Source organism: Manis javanica, chromosome 16, assembly GCF_040802235.1.
Source record: "Manis javanica isolate MJ-LG chromosome 16, MJ_LKY, whole genome shotgun sequence".
In the NCBI taxonomy this organism is placed as follows: Eukaryota; Metazoa; Chordata; class Mammalia; order Pholidota; family Manidae; genus Manis; species Manis javanica.
This window is the reverse complement of record NC_133171.1, coordinates 14,602,604-14,623,450: the sequence shown is the minus strand read 5'-3', so window position 1 is coordinate 14,623,450 and position 20,847 is coordinate 14,602,604. Positions and strand designations below refer to the sequence as shown.

The following is a 20,847-nucleotide window of genomic DNA, read 5'->3' as shown; positions in this document are numbered from 1 at the left end:
GAATTCGTTTTGCTAATATTTTGTTGAGTATTTTTGCATCTACGTTCAGGGATATTGGTCTGTAGTTTTCTTTTTGGTGGGGTCTTTGCCTGGTTTTGGTATTAGGGTGATGTTGGCTTCATAGAATGAGTTTGGGAGTATTCCCTCCTCTTCTTTTTTTGGAAAACTTTAAGGAGAATGGGTATTACGTCTTCCCTGTATGTCTGATAAAATTCGTAAGTAAATCCATCGGGCCCGGGGGTTTTGTTGCTGGGTAGTTTTCTGATTACCTCTTCAGTTTCTTTGCTGTCATTTGGTTTGTTTAGATTTTGTTTCTTCCTTGGTTAGTCTTGGAAGGTTGTATTTTTCTAAGAAGTTGTCCATTTCTTCTAGGTTTTCCAGCTTGTTAGCATATAGGTTTTCATAGTATTCTCTAATAATTCTTTGTATTTCTATGGGGTGTGTCGTGATTTTTACTTTCTTGTTCTGATTCTGTTGATGTGTGTTGATTGTCTTTTTCTCTTACTAAGTCTGGCTAGAGGCTTATCTATTTTGTTTATTTTCTCAAAGAATCAGCTCTTGGTTTCATTGATGTTTTTTTTTCTATTTTAAATTATTCTCAATTTTATTTCTTCTCTGATCTTTATTATGTCCCTCCTTCTGCTGACTTTAGGCCTCATTTGTTCTTCCTTTTCCAATTTAAATGTGACATTAGACTATTCATTTGGGATTGTTCTTCCTTCTTTAAATATGCCTGGATTGCTATATACTTTCCTCTTAAGACTACTTTCACTGCATCCCACAGATGTTGGGGCTTTGTGTTTTTGTCATTTTTTCCGTATATCGCTTGATCTCTATTTTAATTTGGTTGTTGATCCATTGATTATTTAGGAGCATGTTGTTAAGCCTCCATGTGCCTGTGGTCCGTTTTACTTTCTTTGTACGATTTATTTCTAGTTTTATTCCTTTGTGGTCTCAAATGTTGGTTGGTATAATTTCAGTCTTTTGGAATTTACTGAGGCTCTTCTTGTAGCCTAGTCTGTGGTCTCTTCTGGAGAATGTTCCATGTGCACTTCAGAAGAATGTGCATCCTGTTGCTTTTGGATGTAGAGTTCTCTAGATGTCTATTAGGTCCATCTGTTCTAGTGTGTTGTTCAGTGTCCCTGTGTCCATATTTTCTGTGCTGCGAATCTATCCTTTGGAGTGGGTGGTGTGTTGAAGTCTCCCAAAATGAATGCATTGCATTGCATTTCCTCCTTGTAGTTCCGTTGGTATTTGTTTCACATATGTTGGTGCACCTACATTGGGTGCATAGATATTTAAAATGGTTATATCCTCTTGATGCACTGATTCCTATATCATTATGTAATGTCCTTCTTTATCTCTTTTGAATTTCTTTGTTTTTAAGTCTGTTTTGTCTGCTACTAGTACTGCCACACCTGCTTTTTTCTCCCTGTTGTTTGCATGGAATATCTTTTTCCATCCGTTGACTTTTTGTCTCTGCATGTCTTTGGGTTTGAGGTGGGTCTCTTGTAGGCAGTAAATAGATGGGTCTTGGTTTTTTATCCATTCTTTTACTCTGTGTCCTTTGATTGGTGCATTCAGTCCATTTACATTTATGGTGATTATTGAAAGATATGTACTTATTGCCATTGCAGGGTTTCAATTTGTGGTTACCAAAGGTTCAAGGTTAACTTCTTGAGTATCTTACTGGCTAACTGAACTTGTTTATCGAGCAATTATAGACATTGTGTGGTGATTCTTTATTTCTCTCCTTTCTTATTCCTCCTCCATTCTACTTATGTTCGGTGTTTTATTCTGTGCTCTTTTGTGTTTCCTTTAATAGTTTTGTGTGTAGTTGATTGTATTTTTTGCCTTTATTTAGTATTTGGTTGGTCTGGTTTCTTTGCTGTGATTTTATTTTCTCTGGTGACATCTGTTTAGCCTTGGTAGTGCTCCCATCTAGGGCTGTCCCTCTACAATACCCTGTGAAGGTGGTTTGCGGGAGGTAAATGCCCTCAACTTTTGCTTGTCTGGGAATTGTTTCCTCCCTCCTTCATATTTAAATGATAATCGTGCTGGATAGAGTATTCTTGGCTCAAGGCCCTTCTGTTTCATTGCATTAAATATATCATGCCATTACCCTCTGGCCTGTAAGGTTTCTGCTGAGAAGTCTGATGATAGCCTGATGGGTTTTCCCTGTAGGTGACCTTTTTCCTTTCTCTAGCTGCCTTTAAAACTATGTCCTTGTTCTTCATCTTTGCCATTTTCATTATTATGTGTCTTGGTGGTGTCCTGTTTGGGTCCGTTACGTTGGGAGTTCTGAGTGCTTCCGTGGTCTGAGCAACTAGTTCCTCCTCCAATTTTGGGAAGTTTTCAGCAATTATTTCTTCAAGGACACTTTCCATCCCTTTTTCTCTCTCTTCTTCTTCTGGTACCCCTATAATGTGAATATTGTTGCATTTGGATTGGCCACAGAGTTCTCTTAATATTCTTTCATTCCCGGACATCCTTTTGTTTCTCTCTGCGTCCGCTTCTCTGCGTTTCTGTCTCTGATTTCTATTCCCTTAACGGCCTCTTGCACCTCATCCAGTTTGCTCTTAAGTCCTTCCAGAGATTGTTTTATTTCTGTAATCTCTCTCCGGACTTCATCCCTTAGCTCTTGCATATTTCTCTGAGGAACTGTCAGCATGGTGATGACCTTTATTTTGAATTCTTTTTCAGGGAGATTGGTTAGGTCTATCTCCCCAGGTTCCTTCTCAGGGGAGGATGTCTAGGTTAGTCTGCTCTGTGTCAAATTCTTCTGTCTTTTCATGGCAATAGAAGTAATTGCAGGGAGCTGCAGAAGAAGGGAGAATGTCCCTTCTTGCTTGTTTGTGGCCTTCCTCTCCTGGGAGAACGGCGACCCCTAGTGGCTTGTGCTGGGAAACTACACGGAGATGGTGTTTCTTATTCTTGCCCGGCGGTTCTGGAGGAAGCTCTGCCCTGCTACTGTGGGCATGGCCGGCCTCAGGCTACTGTTCTGCTATGGCGGTGCCATGTCGGAGCGGAAACGGGAGGGAGGCTGTTTATCACTGTGAGGGGCCTGCGACCTGTACTGCCAAGCAGGGAGTTGTGGTGCCCTGAGTTCCCCCAGGATTCCCAGTTACTGGGCTGCTTGCTCCTGTGTACTTCCGTCCAGCTGTGAGGCTCCTGTCCCTTAAAGACTTTCAAAAAGCACTCACTTTTCTTTGTCGTAGGGGCGCCGGCTGCGGAGACAGCTCGCAGGTTTTACTGTCCCGTTTCCCTAGCATACAGCACCCCACACGCTGTGTGTCTGTGCTCCTGGTGCGGATGGCTGGGGCTGGGTATTTAGCAGTCCTGTGCTCCCTCTCCCTCCTCGCTCCGTCTCCTCTCCTCCCGCCGGGAGCTGGGGTGAGGGGTGCTCGTGTTCCCCTGGGCTGGGGCTTGTATCTTACCCCCTTCGCAAGGTGCTGGGTTCTCACAGGTGTGGCTGTAGTCTGGCTGTTACTCAGATTAAAACAAAGCTCTACACTGGGTGAGTTAAGCCCAACATTGTATACTCATTTCTGTGCTTAAGAGACTAATGAATGACTTCTGTTGACTTTTTAAAATTAGATTCAGAGTATACTTAGGTCTCAAGTTCTGATCTAAATAAATATTTTAAATGTGAATCAAGTGCAACCTTCTCTAAGAATTGGAAATACAACAAAAGATACACTTGTTTTTTTATTTTTGTCGAGCTATAATCAAAACCTAGGATCACAATCAGTAAAATCATAGAATGTGGTCAGTCTTCTAGAATCACAACCCAAATTCCAGAAACCTCATTATCCTGCAGTGGATCCCTGTAGGGAATCAATAACATCAATGCAAAAAAGGAAATAAAAATGTATTAAAGTATAGCTTCAAAAAGTACAACTAGCATCTGGAAATAGGGGTGGGTATGGTAATATACAGTCCTGATGGACTGTTTTATACTACTTGTCTGTCCAGTATGTATTTCCGAATGAGTATTACATGTACTTGCAAATATTTATAGACTTGAGTATAATCAGCTTGGTTTATGTTTTTTCTATATACTGATTTAGCGTTTGTATTTTAAAATTGTTTTGAGACATTTTATAAAGTCATACCAATTTAAGACAGGTGGCATATATGTAATGTCAAAGTAAATAATTAAAATTTATATCCAGCATGGGCAACCTTTGGTAAATCTGTACTTATATCTTTAATTATTTGATTCCACTTAAATACCTTCCACCTAGATATTTAGTTTATTATCTTAAATTGTCATACTTTTTCCTACAGGAAAGAATTAGGAGAATACAACAAATGAGAATGGAAAAAGAACTTCGAGCCCAGCAAATTCTAGAGGTAGAATTCTTAAATTTGATAAGATTAAAGTAATATAGTCATATATTTTGAAGTCTGAAAAATGAAAATTTTATCAGTATGTTCTCTCACTCATACACATTAACATGTCCATCACAAATTATCTGTAAACATTATGTGTAGAATAAGGACCTCCCTGAACCTTACTAGGCAAGTTTATCTAATCCTAATAGTAAAAATCCAGGAAATAAGTAAAGGAAACAAAAAGGGGAAACCTCTCAATAGCCAATATAGTCATAAAGATCATAAACTAAAACTCGTGCTCTTTAGCTTTCAAAACATCATTAAGTCTTAGAGTCAGATTCCTGCTTTTCATTTAGAAATGAAACATGGCAAAAGTAGAAGTAAATGTTCAATGTGGAAACCGTTTAACCAGGTTTGTTTTCTGAGTTCTGACAGAACTGGGCTGACAGAATAGGGCTCAAGGACATGCTGGCAACAGCAAGAGGAATAGCTAAGAGACAGCAAGGGAAAACAGGATAAACAGAAACTCCAAAGCCTCGCAACAGTCTGTAATCTGGTAGTTAAATAGGAAGAAATTTTCAACACCTTAATGGCCGAAAGGCATTTCTGTTATCAAACTGTGTAGTATAGTAACTGATGTCAAGAATAACTGCCCAAGTCCTCAAGAAAAAGCGAGGTTATGTGAAGTGTACTGTGTCTAAGCTGTACGTGTATATGTCTCAAAATTATCCAGAGTACTTTTGTCCAAAGTAAACCTTTTAATTTTGAAAACTATTATAACCCAAACCCTTAGGTGTTCAGGAAACTGTTGCCATAAAAATTGGCTTATTTCCTGAGGAATGCAGTTAGCTGAGGTTTTCACAGTTAAGGTTTTTTCCTTCTAGAAATATATACACATATTCCCTTACCCATTTCAAATTAATTTTAAAACCCTCCAAATTGAAAATATTAAAGTACATTTGCAATTGCTACTAGTCAATGACTTTAAGATTACAAAGCTCAAATTTGATAGCATGAGCTTGGTATTCAGAATGTGCTTCATTAAAGGTTATGTTTCCACTATATTAGGGAAAAAAATAGGTGGAATTTAACCACAGTAGGTTAAATCGGGTTTAATGTTTCATATAAGTTATTTAAGTTATGCATTTATCTGAAATTTTAGTTACTACAAAAGAAACTTAAAATAAAGTGGACACGTGCATTTTTAAATGTTATTTGTCCTTTAACCTTTATCGTTAAAATCTATCCTGTTTTCTGAATTTGTTACAGTGATCATGTTTTACTTTCAAAAAGTAGAGGATAAGGAAAAAATGCCATGAAATCATTTTTTCTGTGATTTAGTTTTAAAGTAAAATAATACTCAAATTATTTCAGACTTTTTACAGTTTGAAGAAAACCTGACATACTCTTACAAATTTAAGAATATTTTTGTGTATCTTAATTATAATCTATACATTAGAAATGATATTATTAGTATGTCAAATGTAACAAACTGAGGGGAAATCTGTAATTGTCTACATACATGTCACATACGGTTTTGTACCTTGCGAGGCATGGAGCTCCATTTTCAAGTCTGAGGTTATTTTCAGGTTGTGGTGGTGCAGTTGCGTGACTTTGAGACCCATTTTATATGCACAGGCTAAAAGGATAAAGAGGGAAGAAGCTGCAAAAGCCAGATTATTGGAGGCTGAGAAACGCAAACAGGTAAATTTAGAGGACAGTCAGAGTTTTTAGTTTTTTAATTTATTTTGTTATCCTAAATCCAGAACAACATGAAAAACACTGTTTACTAGGCTCCCCCCTTCACCAAGTCCCCCCCACAAACCCCATTACAGTCACTGTCCATCAGCGCAGTAAGATGCTGTGGAGTCACTGCTTGTCTTCTCTGCGTAGCGCAGCCCTCCCCGCGCCCCCACCCCACGTTATACATGGTAAACGTAAGGCCCCCTTTATTTTTCCCCCGCCCTTATCCCTCCCTTTTCATCTATCCTCCCCAGGCCCTTTCCCTTTGGTAGCTGTGAGTCCATTCCTGGGTTCTGTGATTGTGCTGCTGTTTTGTTCCTTCAGTTTTTCTTTGTTCTTATGCTCCACATGTGAGTGACATCATTTGGTACTTGTCTTTCTCCGCCTGGCTTATTTCACTGAGCATAATACCCTCTAGCTCCATCCATGTTGTTGCCAATGCTAGATTTGTTTTGTTCTTATGGCTGAATAATACTCCACTGTGTATATGTACCACCTCGTCTTCAGCAATCCATCTATTGATGGACACTTAGGTTGCTTCCATTTCTTGGCTATTGTAAATATGCTGCAATAAACATAGGGGTGCATCTGTCTTTTTCAAACTGTGCTCCTTCATTCTTAGGGTAAATTCCCTGAAGTGGCATTCCTGAGTCAAATGTATGTCTGTTTTGAGCTCTCTGAAGAACATCCATAGTGCATTCCACAATGGTTGAATTAATTTACATTCCCACCAGCAGTGTAGGAGGGTTCCCCTTTCTCCACAACCTCGCCAACATTTGTTGTTTGTCTTTTGGATGGTGGCCATCCTTACTGGTGTGAGGTGATGTCTCATTGTGCTTTTAATTTGCATTTCTCTGATGACAAGCGATGTGGAGCATCTTTGCATGTGTCTGTTGGCCATCTGAATTTCTTCTTTGACGAACTGTCTGTTCAGCTCCTCTGCTCATTTTTTAATTGGATTATTCGCTTTTTGTTTGTTGAGGTGTGTGAGCTCTTTATATATTTTAGATGTCAACCTGTTATTGGATCTGTCATGTATGAATATACTCCCATACTGTAGGGTACCTTTCTATTCTAATGATGGTATCCTTTGCTGTACAGAAGATTTTATGCTTGATATAGTCCCACTTGTTCATTTTTGCTTTTGTTTCCCTTGCCCGGGGAGATATGTTCATGAAGAAGTTGCTCGTGTTTATGTCCAAGAAAGTTTTGCCTATGTTTTCTTTAAAGAGTTTTATGGTTTCATGACTTACAGTCAGATCTTTGATCCATTCTGAGTTTCCTCTTTTGTATGGGGTTAGACAATAATCTGGTTCCATTCTCTTACATGTAGTTGTCCAGTTTTTGAATATGGTGGCTTTGTAGTAGAGCTTGAAGTTGGGGAGCGAGATCCCCCCAACTTTATTCTACCTTCTGAGCATTGCTTTGGCTATTTGGGGTCTTTGGTGTTTCCATATGAATTTTTGAACTATTTGTTCCAGTTTGTTGAGGAAAGTTGTTGGTAATTTGATAGGGATTGCATCAAATCTGCATATTGGTGTGGGCAGGATGGCCATTTTGATGATATTAATTCTTCCTAGCCAAGAGCATGGGATGAGTTTCCATTTGCGAGTGTCCTCTTTAATCTCTCTTAAGAGTGTCTTATAGTTTTCAGGTTCTAAGTCTTTCACTTCCTTGGTTAGGTTTATTCCTAGGTATTTTATTCTTTTTGTTGCATTTTTTGTTGCAGGTATGAATGGAATTGTTTTCCTGATTTCTCTTTCTATTAGTTCATTGTTAGTGTATAGGAAAGGCACAGATTTCTGTGTGTTAATTTTGTATCCTGCAACTTTGCTGTATTGCAGTATCAGATCTACTAGGTTTGGAGGGGGTCTTTAGAGTTTTTTTTTGTACATTATCATGTCATCTGCCAATAGTGACAGTTCAACCTCTTTTTTACCAGTTTGAATTCCTTGTATTTCTTTGTTTTGTGTAATTGCCATTACTAGGACCTCCAGTATTATGTTGAATAGCATTTGGGAGAATGGGCATCCCTGTCTTGTTCCCGATCTCAGAGAAAAAGCTTTCAGCTTCTCACTATTATGTATGATGTTGGTTGTGGGCTTGTCATATATTGCCTTTATTACGTTGAGGTACTTGCCCTCTATATCCATTTTACTGAGAGTTTTTATCATGAATGGATGTTGAATTTTGTCGAGTGCTTTTTCAGGATCTATGGAGATGCTCATGTGGTGTTTGTCCTCTTTGTTTATGTGGTGGATGATGTTGGTTGATTTTGGAATGTTGTACCATCCCTGGAATGAATCCTACTTGGTTATGGTTTATGATCCTTGTGATGTATTTTTGAATTTGGTTTGCTAGTATTTTGTTGAGTGTTTTTGCATCTACGTTCATTAGAGATACCAGCCTGTAGTATTCTTTTTTGGTGGGGTCTTTGCCTGGTTTTGATATTAGCGTGAAGTTGGCTTCATAGAATAAGTTTGGGAGTATTTCTTCCTCTAGTATTTTTTGGACAACTTTAAGAAGAATGGGTATTATGTCTTCCCTGTATGTCTGATAAAATTCAGAAGTAAATCCATCTGGCTGGGGGGTTTTGTTCCTGGGAAGTTTTTAGATGACAGCCTCAATTTCTTTGCTGGTAATTGGTTTGTTTAATTTTTGTGATTCTTCCTTGGTCGGTCTTGGCAGGCTGTATTTTTCTAAGAAGTCCATTTCTTCTAGGATATCCAGCTTGTTAGCATGTAGGTTTTCATAGTATTTTCTAATTATTCTTTGTATTTCTATCTGGTCCATGGTGATTTTTCCTTTCTCGTTTCCGATGCTGTGGGTGTGTATTGATTCTCTTTTTCTCTTAATAAGTGTGGCTAGAGGCTTATCTATTTTGTTTATTTTCTCAAAGAACCAGCGCTTGGTTTCGTTGATTTTTGCTACTGTTTTATTCTTCTCAATTTTGTTTATTTCTTCTCTGATCTTTATTATGTCCCTCCTTCTGCTGACCTTAGGCCTCATTTGTTCTTCTTTTTCCAATTTCTATAATTGTGAGATTAGACTATTCATTTGTGATTGTTCTTCCTTGTTCAAATATTCCTGGATTGCTATATAATTTCCTCTTAAGACTGCTTTCACTGCATCCCTCAGAAGTTGGGGCTTTGTGCTGTTGTTGTCATTTGTTTCCATATATTGCTTGATCTCTATTTTAACCTGGTTGTTGATCCTTTGATTATTTAGGAGCATGTTGTTAAGCCTCCATGTGCTTGTGGGCCTTTTTGCTTTCTTTGTATGATTTATTTCTAGTTTTATCCTTTGTGGTCTGAAAATTTGGTTGGTAGAATTTCAATCTTTTTGAATTTACTGAGGCTCTTCTTGTGGCCTAGTGTGTGGTCTATTCTGCAGAATGTTCCATGTGCACTTGAGAAGACTGTGTATCCTGTTGCTTTTGGATGTAGAGTTCTCTAGATGTCTGTTAGGTCCATCTGTTGTAGTGTGTTGTTCAGTGCCTCTTTGTCCTTACTTATTTTCTGTCTGGTGGGTCTATCCTTTGGAGTGAGTGGTGTGTTGAAGTCTCCCAAAATGAATGCATTGCATTCTATTTCCTACTTTTAGTTTTGTTAGTATTTGTTTCACATATGCTGGTGCTCCTGTGTTGGGTGCATATATATTTATAATGGTTATATCCTCTTGTTGCACTGACCCCTTAATCATTATGTAATGTCCTTCTTTATCTCTTGTGACTTTCTTTGTTTTTAAGTCTATTTTGTCTGCTACTAGTACTGCCACACCTGCTTTTTTCTCCCTGTTGTTTGCATGGAATATCTTTTTCCATCCCTTGACTTTTTGTCTCTGCATGTCTTTGGGTTTGAGGTGGGTCTCTTGTAAGCAAATAGATGGGTCTTGCTTTTTTATCCATTCTATTACTCTGTGTCTTTTGGTTGGTGCATTCAGTCCATTTACACAGACGGTGATTATTGAAAGATATGTACTTACCGCCATTGCAGGCTTTAGATTTGTGGTTACCAAAGCTTCAAGGTTAGCTTCTTTAGTATCTTACTGCCTAACGTCACTTGCTTATTGAGCAATTGTAGACACTGTCTGGCGATTCTTTAATTCTCTTCTTTCTTACCTCTTCTCCTCCATTCTTTATATGTTGGGTGTTTTATTCTCTGCTCTTTTGTGTTTCCTTTAACTGCTTTGTATGTAGTTGATTTTACTTTTTGCCTTTGTAGTATTTGTTAGTATTTGGTTGGTCTGGTTTCTTTGGTGTGATTTTATTTTCTCTGGTGACATCTGTTTAGCCTTGGTAGTGCTCCCATCTAGAGCTATCCCTCTACAATACCCTGTGAAGGTGGTTTGGGGGAGGTAAATTCCCTCAACTTTTGCTTGTCTGGGAATTGTTTCCTCCCTTCTTCATATTTAAATGATAATTGTGCTGGATAGAGTATTCTTAATTCAAGGTCCTTCTGTTTCATTGCATTAAATATATCATGCCATTCTCTTCTGGCCTGTAAGGTTTCTGCTAAGAAGTCTGATGATAGCCTGATGGTTTTCCCTGTAGGTGTCCTTTTTCCTCTCTCTAGCTTCCTTTAAAAGTATGTCCTTGTCCTTGATCTTTGCCATTTTAATTTTTATGTGTCTTGGTGTTGTTCTCTTTGGAGTTCTGTGTGCCTCTCTGGTCTGCGCAACTATTTCCTCCCATTTTATGGACGTTTTCAGCAATTATTTCTTCAAGGACACTTTCTATCCCCTTTTCTCTCTTTTCTTCTTCTGGTACCCCTATAATGTGAATATTGTTCCGTTTGAATTGGCCACACAGTTCTGTTCATATTCTTTCATTCCTGGAGATCCTTTTCTCTCTGCATCAGCCTCTCTGCGTTCTTGTTCTCTGATTTCTATTCCATTAACAGCCTCTTGCACCTCATCCAGTTTGCTCTTAAGTCCTTCCAGAGATTGTTTTATTTCTATAATCTCCTTCCGGACTTCATCCCTTAGCTCTTGCATATTTCTCTGAAGATCTGTCAGCATGGTGATGACCTTTATTTTGAATTCTTTTTCAGGGAGATTGGTTAGGTCTATCTCCCCAGGTTCCTTCTCAGGGGAGGATGTCTAGGTTAGTCTGCTCTGTATCAAATTCTTCTGTCTTTTCATGGCAATAGTGGTAGTTCTGGGGAGCTGGCGTGAATATCGGGTGGGAGAACGTTCCTTCTTGCTGGTTTGTGGCCCTCCTCTCATGGGAGAATGGCGACCCCTAGCGGCTCGTGCTGGGCAGCTGCCCGCAGACGGGGTTTCTTCTTCTTGCCTGGTGGTCGTGCAGGAAGCTCTGCCCTGCTTCTCTGGGCTTGGCCGGCCTCAGGCTACTGTTCTGCTATGGCGGAGCCCCGTCGGAGGGGAAATAGGAGGGAGGCTGTTTATCAGTGTGAGGAGCCTGCGAGCTGAGCTGCCACTGAGGGCGTTAGGGTGCCCTGAGTTCTGCGGGATTCCCAGTTACTGGGCTGATTGCGCCTGGGCGCTTCCGTCCAGCTGTGAGGGTCCTGTCCCTTTAAGACTTCCAGAAAGCTCTTCCTCTTCTTTGTCCAAGGGACGCGGGCTGTAGGGACAGCTCGCAGGTTTTACTGTCCTGTTTCTCTAGCATCCAGCTCCCCACACGCTGTGTGTCTGCGCTCCTGGTGCGGATGGCTGGGGCTGGGCATTCAGCAGTCCTGGGCTCCCTCCCCGTCCTGCTCCGACTCCTCTCCTTCCACCGCGAGCTGGGGTGAGGGGCGCTCGTGTCCCGCCGGGCTGCGGATTCCATTGTACGCCCTTCGTTGGCGCTCAGTTCTTGCAGGTGTGGATGTAGCCTGCTGGTTGTCCTGTATCTTCTGGTCTTTCTTTTAGGGATAGTTGTATTTGTTCTAGTTTCAAAAATATACATGGTTTTTGGAGGAGGTTTCCTCTGCTCTACTCACGCCGCCATCTGGGCTCCTTCCCCTGTAATGATTTATAAGTAATGTTTATTTCTGCTATTGCTAATGAAAGCACTACCAAGTATATATATGTGCATCTTTATAAATCACTCAGAGTAAAAACAAAGCTCTCTACACTGGGTGAGTTAAGGCCTAGGTTCTATACCTATTTCTGTGCTTAAGAGAAAAGTGAATGACTTTTGTTGACTTGATTAAAGATTAAATTCAGAGTATACTTTGGTCTCAAGTTCTACTCTAAATAAATATTTCAAGTGTGGATCAAGTGCAACCTTCTCTAAGACTTGGAAATAAAACAAAAGATACCCTTGTATGTTTATTTTTGGCGAGCTATAATATTCAAAACCTAGGATCACAGTCAGCAAAATCATAGAATGTGATCAGTCTTCTAAAATCACAACAGAAATTCCAGAAATTTCATAAACCTGCGCTGGATCCCTGCATGGAATCAATAACATCAATGCAAAAAAAGAAATAAAAATGTATTAAAGTATAGCTTCAAAAGGTACAACTAGCATCTGGAAATAGGGGTGGGTATAGTAATATACAGTCGTATAAAATGTGTCGGCTCTGAAAATCCTAGGATAGCTGCAATTTACAAGTAGGGCATTTAGGTGTATTTTTTTAAAAAATATCCTCATCAGTGCCAATTTAGGACTTTCAAAGGGATTTATGAATTTAAAATCGTTAACAATGTGCTTATAGCATATGCAGTGATTTTTTAAAATGAAAATGTAACGTTATCAAAATGTAGATTGCTGAATTCAAACAATAACTACTACATTACATTTAGATGATGTGAGCACCACTTGTAAGTTATTAGAAATTATTTCTGTATTTGGCTTAGTGTAGTTATTGAAAGTAGTGTCATTTATCATGTTACGGCAATTGTTAACACTTTGTACAGTTGTGATGTACTGTGCACTTTTTTAAGTGTTTTTAATTTAATTGTGACAGTGAGAAAAAGGGCAAGTGCCTCCCCTATTTTATGCACGAGTAGTTCTATTTGTTCAAGTTCATGAAATGAGTAACAGTAACTCAGGACCAGCCTTAGGTGTTCTGATTTCCTGTTGGACTGTTTTATCCTACTTGTCTATACAATATTTACTTCCAAATGAGTATTACTTGTACTTGCAAATATTTATAGAGACTTGAGTTTAATCAGCTTGGTTTATGTTGTTTCTATATACTTTTTTAGCATTTGTATTTTAAAATTGTTTTGAGACATTTTATAAAGTCATACCAATTTAAGACAGGTGGCATATATGTAATGTCAAAGTAATGTCAAAGCAAATAATTAAATTTATATCCAGCATGGGCAACCTTTGGTAAATCTGTACTTATATCTTTAATTATTTATTCCAGTTAAATATCTTCCACCTAGATACTTAGTTTATTATCTTAAATTGTCATAATTTTTCCGACAGGAAAGAATTAGGAGAATACAACAAATGAGAATGGAAAAAGAACTTCGAGCCCAGCAAATTCTAGAGGTAGAATTCTTAAATTTGATATGATTAAAGTAATATAGTCATGTATTTTAAAATCTGAAAAATGAAAATTTTATCAGTACGTTCTCTCACTCATACGCATTAATATGTCCATCACAAATTATCTGTAAACATGTGTAGAATAAGGACCTCCCTGAACCTTACTAGGCAAGTTTATCTAATCCTAATAGTAAAAATCCAGGAAATAAGTAAAGGAAACAAAAAGGGGAAACCTCTCAATAGCCAATAAAGTCATAAAGATCATACGCTAAAACTCGTGCCCTCTACTTTTCAAAACGTTATTAAGTCTTAGAGTCAGATACCTGCTTTTCATTTAGAAATGAAACATGGCAAAAGTAGAAGTAAATGTTCAATGTGGAAACAGTTGAACCAGGTTTGTTTTCTGAGTGCTGACAGAATTGGGCTGACAGAATAGGACTGAAGGACATGCTGTCAACAGCAGAAGGAATAGCTAAAAGACAGCTAGGGAAAATAGGAAAAACAGAAACTCCAAAGCCTAGCAACAGTCTGTAATCTGGTAGTTAAATAGGAAGAAATTTTCAACACCTTAATGGCCAAAAGGCATTTCTGTTATCAAACTGTGTATTATCGTAACTGATGTCAAGAATAACTGTGCAAGTCCTCAAGAAAAAGCCAAATTATGTTAAGTGTGTCTAAGCTGTACGTGTATATGTCTCAAAATTATCCAAAGTACTTTTGTCCAAAATAAACCTTTTAATTTGAAAATTATTATAACCCAACCCTTTAGCTGTTCAGGAAACTCTTGCCATAAAAATTGGCTTATTCCCTGAGCAATGCGGTTAGCTGAGGTTTTCACAGTTACAGGTTTTTTCCTTCTAAAAAAATATACACATATTCCCTTACCCACTTCAAATTAATTCTAAAGTCCTCCAAATTGAAAATATTAAAGTACATTGGCAATTACTACTAGATAATTATGAAGCTACTGGTTAATGACTTTAAGATTATAAAGCTCAAATTTGATAGCATGAGCTTGATATTCAGAGTGTGCTTCATTAAAGGTTGTACTTCCATTATATTAGGGAAAAAACCCTTCAATTTAACCATAGTAGGTTAAATTGGATTTAATGTTTCATTTAAGTTATTTCAGTAAAGGATTTATCTCAAATTTTAAGTATTACAAAAGAATCTTCAAATAAAGTAGAAATGTGCAGTTTTAAATGTTACTTATTTGTCCTTTAAGCTTTATTGTTAAAATCTATCCCATTTTTCTAAACTTTCTACAGTGAGCATGTTTTACTTTAAAAAATCAGAGAACAAGCAAAAAATGCTGTAACATCATTTTTTCTGTAAAGTGACACTGAAATTATTTCAGACTTGTTACAGAGTTTGAAGAAGAAAACCTGACATACTCTTACGATTTATGAATTTTTTTGTATATCGCAATTGTAATCTATACATTAGAAATGAATTTAGTATGTTAAATATAACTGAGGGGAAATCTGTAATTGTCTACATACATGTCACATACGGTTTTGTACCTTGCGAGGCATGGAGCTCCATTTTCAAGTCTGAGGTTATTTTCAGGTTGTGGTGGTGCAGTTGCGTGACTTTGAGACCCATTTTATATGCACAGACTAAAAGGATTAAGAGGGAAGAAGCTGCAAAAGCCAGATTATTGGAGGCTGAGAAACGCAAACAGGTAAATTTAGAGGACAGTCAGAGTTTTTAGTTTTTTAATTTATTTTGTTATCCTTAATCCACAATGACATGAAGAACACTATGTTTACTAGGCTCCCCCCTTCACCAAGTCCCCCCACAAACCCCATTACAGTCACTGTCCATCAGCGTAGTAAGATGCTGTGGAGTCACTGCTTGTCTTCTCTGCATTGCACAGCCCTCCCCGTGCCCCCACCCCACGTTATACATGCTACTCATAAGACCTCCTTTAATTTTCCCCCGTCCTTACACCTCCCTTCCCACCCGTCCTTCCCAGTCCCTTTCCTTTGGTAGTTGTGAGTCTATTCTTGGATTCTGTGATTGTGCTGCTGTTTTTGTTCCTTCACTTTTTCTTTGTTTTTATACTCCACATATGAGTGACATCATTTGGTACTTGACTTTCCCACCTGGCTTATTTCACTGAGCATAATACCCTCTAGATCAATCCATGTTGTTGGAAATGGTAGGATTTGTTTTCTTCTTATGGCTGAATAATATTTTACTGTGTATATGTACCACCTCTTATTTATCCATTCATCTACTGATGGACACTTAGGTTGCTTCCATTTCTTGGTTATTGTAAATAGTGCTGCGGTAAACATAGGGGTGCATCTGTCTTTTTCAAGCTGGGCTGCTGCATTCTTAAGGTAAATTCCCAGAAGTGGAATTCCTGGGTCAAATGGTATGTGTATTTTGAGCTTCCTGAGGATCCTCCATACTGCTTTCCACAGTTGTTCAACTAATTTACATTCCCCCCAGCAGTGCAGGAGGGTTCCCCTTTCTCCACAACCTCGCCGACATTTGCTGTTTGTCTTTTGGATGGTGGTGATCCTTACTGGTGTGAGGTGATGTGTCATTGTGCTTTTAATTTGCATTTCTCTGATGACAAGCGATGTGGAGCATCTTTTCATGTGTCTGTTTTTCCATCTGAATTTCTTCTTTGGAGAACTGTCTGTTCAGCTCCTGTGCTCATTTTTTAATTGGATTATTCACTTTTTGTTTGTTGAGGTGTGTGAGTTCTTTATATATTTTGGGTGTCAACCCTTTATCAGATCTGTCATTTATGAATATATTCTCCCATACTGCAGGGTGCCTTTTTGTTATATTGATGGTGTCCTTTGCTGTACAGAAGCTTTTCAGCTTAATATAGCCCCACTTGTTCATTTTTGCTTTTGTTTCCTTTTCCCGGGGAGATATGTTCATGAAGAAGTTGCTCGTGTTTATGTCCAAGAAAGTTTTGCCTATGTTTTCTTTTAAGAGTTTTATGGTTTCATGACTTACATACAGATCTTTGATCCATTCTGCGTTTACTTTTTTGTATGGGGTTAGACAATAATCTGGTTTCTTTCTCTTGCATATAGTTTTCCAATTTTTGAATACTGTGGTTTTGTAGTAGAAGTTGAAGTTGCGGAGTTGAGATCCCCCCCACTTTATACTTCCTTCTCAGGATTGCTTTGGCTATTTGGGGTCTTTGGTGTTTCCATATGAATTTTTGAACTATTCGTTGCAGTTCATTGAAGATTATTGTTGGTAATCTGGTAGGGCTTGCAACAAGTCTGCTTATTGGTGTGGGCAGGATGGCCATTTCGATGGTATTAATTATTCCTAGCAAGGATCATGGGATGAGTTTCTATTTGCTAGTATCCTCTTGAATTTCTCTTAAGAGAGTCTTAATAGTTTTCAGGGTATAGGTCTTTCACTTCCTTGGGTTGGTTTCTTCCCAGGTATTTTATTCTTTTTGAAGGAATTGTGAATGGAATTGTTTTCCTGATTTCTCTTTGTGTTAGTTCATTGTTAGTGTATAGGAAAGCACAGCTTTCTGTGTGTTAATTTTGTATCCTGCAACTTTGCTGTATTTCAATGTCCATTCTAGTAGTTTTGGAGTGGAGTCTTTAGGGTTTTGTATGTACAATATCATGTCATCTGACAATAGTGACAGTTTAACCTCTTCTTTACCAGTTTGGATTTCTTGTATTTCTTTGTTTTGTGTAACTGCCATTACCAGAACCTCCAGTAGTATGTTGAATAACAGTGTGGAGAGTGGGCATCCCTGTCTTGTTCCCAGTGTCAGAGGAAAAGCTTTCAGCTTCTTGCTGTGAAGTATGATGTTGGCTGTGGGTTTATCATATATGGCCTTACGTTGAGGTAGTTGCCCTCTATGCCCATTTTGTTGAGAGTTTTTATCATGAATGGATGGTGAATTTTGTCGAATGCTTTTTCAGCGTCTATGGAGATAGTCATGTGGTGTTTGCCCTTTTTGTTGATGTGGTGGATGATGTTGGTTGATTTTCGAATGTTGTACCATCCCTGCATCCCTGGGATCAATCCCACTTGGTCATGGTATATGATTATTTTGATGTATTTTTTTATTTGGTTTGCTACTATTTTTTTGAGTATTTTTGCATCTACGTTCATCAGGGATACTCATCTGTAATTTTCTTTTTTGGTGGAGTCTTTGCCTGGTTTTGGTATTAGGGTGATGGTTGGCTCCATGGAATGAGTTTGGGAGTATTCCCTCCCCCTCTGTTTTTTGGAAAACTTTAAGGAGAATGGGTATTATGTCTTCTCTGTAAGTATGATAAAATTCCGAGGAAAATCCATCTCGCCCTGGGTTTTGTTCCTGGGTAGTTCTTTGATTACTGCTTCAATTTCTTTGCTGGTAATTGGTTTGTTTAGATTTTGTATTTCTTCCTTGATCAGTCTTGGACGGTTGTATTTTTCTAAGAAGTCCATTTCTTCTAGGTTTTCCAGCTTGTTAGCATATGGGTTTTCATAGTATTCTCTGATAATTCTTTGTATTTATATGGGGTCTGTTGTGGTTTTTCCTTTCTCGTTTCCGATGCTGTGGGTGTGTATTGATTCTCTTTTTCTCTTAATAAGTGTGGCTAGAGGCTTATCTATTTTGTTTATTTTCTCAAAGAACCAGCGCTTGGTTTCATTGATTTTTGCTACTGTTTTATTCTTCTCAATTTTGTTTATTTCTTCTCTGATCTTCTTTTTTATGTCCCTCCTTCTGCTGACCTTAGCCTCATTTCTTCTTTTTCCAATTTCGATAATTGTGAGATTAGACTTCATTTGGGATTGTTCTTCCTTGTTTAAATATGCCTGGATTGCTATATAGTTTCCTCTTAAGACTGCTTTCACTGCATCCCTCAGAAGTTGGGGCTTTGTGCTGTTGTTGTCATTTGTTTCCATATATTGCTTGATCTCTATTTTAATCTGGTTGTTGATCCTTTGATTATTTAGGAGCATGTTGTTAAGCCTCCATGTGCTTTTGGGCCTTTTTGCTTTCTTTGTATGATTTATTTCTAGTTTTATTCCTTTGTGGTCTGAAAATTTGGTTGGTAGAATTTCAATCTTTTTGAATTTACTGAGGCTCTTCTTGTGGCCTAGTGTGTGGTCTATTCTGCAGAATGTTCCATGTGCACTTGAGAAGACTGTGTATCCTGTTGCTTTTGGATGTAGAGTTCTCTAGATGTCTGTTAGGTCCATCTGTTGTAGTGTGTTGTTCAGTGCCTCTTTGTCCTTACTTATTTTCTGTCTGGTGGGTCTATCCTTTGGAGTGAGTGGTGTGTTGAAGTCTCCCAAAATGAATGCATTGCATTCTATTTCCTCCTTTTAGTTTTGTCAGTATTTGTTTTCAGATATTCTGGTGTTCCTGCATTGGGTGCATATATATTTATAATGGTTATATCCTCTTGTTGCACTGACCCCTTTATCATTATGTAATGTCCTTCTTTATCTCTTGTGACTTTCTTTGTTTTTGTCTATTTTGTCTGCTACTAGTACTGCCACACCTGCTTTTTTCTCCCTGTTGTTTGCATGGAATATCTTTTTCCATCCCTTGACTTTTTGTCTCTGCATGTCTTTGGGTTTGAGGTGGGTCTCTTGTAAGCAAATAGATGGGTCTTGCTTTTTTATCCATTCTATTATTCTGTGTCTTTTGGTTGGTGCATTCAGTCCATTTATACGTACGGTGATTATTGAAACATATGTACTTACCGCCATTGCAGGCTTTAGATTTGTGGTTACCAAAGGTTCAAGGTTAGCTTCTTTAGTTTCTTACTGCTTAACGTCACTTGCTTATTGAGCAACTGTAGACACTGTGTGGTGATTCTTTAATTCTCTCCTTTCTTACTCCTCCTCCTCCATTCTTTATATGTTGGGTGTTTTATTCTCTGCTCTTTTGTGTTTTCTTTAACTGGTTTTGTGTGTAGTTGAGTTTTTTTTTTGACTTTGTTAGTATTTGGTTGGTCTGGTTTCTTTGCTGTGATTTTATTTTCTCCGGTGACATCTGTTTAGCCTTGGTAGTGCTCCCATCTAGAGCTGTCCCTCTACAATACCCTGTGAAGGTGGTTTGCGGGAGGTAAATTCCCTCAACTTTTGCTTGTCTGGGAATTGTTTACTCCCTCCATATTGACATGATAATCATGCTGGATAGAGTATTCTTGGTTCAAGGCCCTTCTGTTTTATTGCATTAAATATATCATGCCATTCTCTTCTGGGCTGTAAGGTTTCTGCTGAGAAGTCTGATAATAGCCTGATGGGTTTTCCCTGTAGGTGACCTTTTTTCTCTCTCTAGTTGCCTTTAAAACTATGTCCTTGTCCTTGATCTTTGCCATTTTAATTATTATGTGTCTTGGTTTTGTCCACTTTGGAGTTCTGTGTGCCTCTCTGGTCTGAGCAACTATTTCCTCCCCCATTTTTGGGAAGTTTTCAGCAATTATTTCTTAAAGGACACTTTCCCTTTTTCTCTCTCTTCTTTTTCTGGTATCCCTATAATGCGAATCTTGTTTCGTTTCGAATGGCCACATAGTTCTCTTAATATTCTTTCATTCCTGGACATGCTTTTATTTCTCTCTGTGTCAGCTTGTCTGAGTTCCTGTTCTCTGATTTCTATTCCATTAACGGCCTCTTGCACCTCATCCAGTTTGCTCTTAAGTCCTTCCAGAGATTGTTTTATTTCTGTAATCTCCTTCCAAACTTCATCCCTTAGCTCTTGCATATTTCTCTGAAGATACTTCAGTATGGTTATGACCTTTATTTTGAATTCTTTTTCAGGGAGATTTGTTAGGTCTATCTCCCCAGGTTCCTTCTCAGGGGAGGATGTCCGGGTTAGTCTGCTCTGTGTCAAATTCTTCTGTCTTTTCATGGCAATAGAGGAAGTTGTGGGTAGGTGGTGTGTATGTTGGCTGGGAGAACGTCCCTTCTTGCTGGTTTGTGGCCTTCCTTTCCTGGGAGAACGGTGTCCCCTAGCGGTTTGTGCTGGGCAGCTGCGTGCAGATGGGTTTTCTTATTCTTGCCTGATGGTTGTGCAGGAAGCTCTGCCCTGGTGCTGTGCACGTGGCTGGCCTCAGGCTAATGTTGTGCTATGGCGGAGCCACGTCGAAGGTGAAATGGGAGGGAGGCTGTTTATCACCGTGGGGGGCCTCCGAGCTGCACTGTCTCCGAGGGGGTTGGGACTCCCTGAGTTCTGCGGATTCCCAGTTACTGGGCTGATTGCGCCTGGGCGCTTCCGTCCAGCTGTGAGGGTCCTGTTCCTTGAAGACTTTCAAAAAGCACTCCTTTTGTTTGTCCCAGGGGCTGTGGCTGCTTGGACAGCTCGCTGGTTTTACTGTCCC

General features: G+C 38.7%; 1 protein-coding gene across 1 annotated transcript in view; it reads left to right on the top strand.

The window, feature by feature from the left end:
• The window catches only part of LOC140846900 (bromodomain adjacent to zinc finger domain protein 2B-like), a 156,628-nt gene that overhangs the window by 48,880 nt on the left and 86,901 nt on the right, over positions 1-20,847 (top strand). The window contains exons 9-11 of the mRNA XM_073225100.1: positions 4,291-4,356; positions 5,977-6,042; positions 13,463-13,528. Of these exons, the coding sequence (XP_073081201.1) occupies positions 4,291-4,356; positions 5,977-6,042; positions 13,463-13,528 (198 nt within the window). The remainder of the gene's footprint in view (positions 1-4,290; positions 4,357-5,976; positions 6,043-13,462; positions 13,529-20,847) is intronic.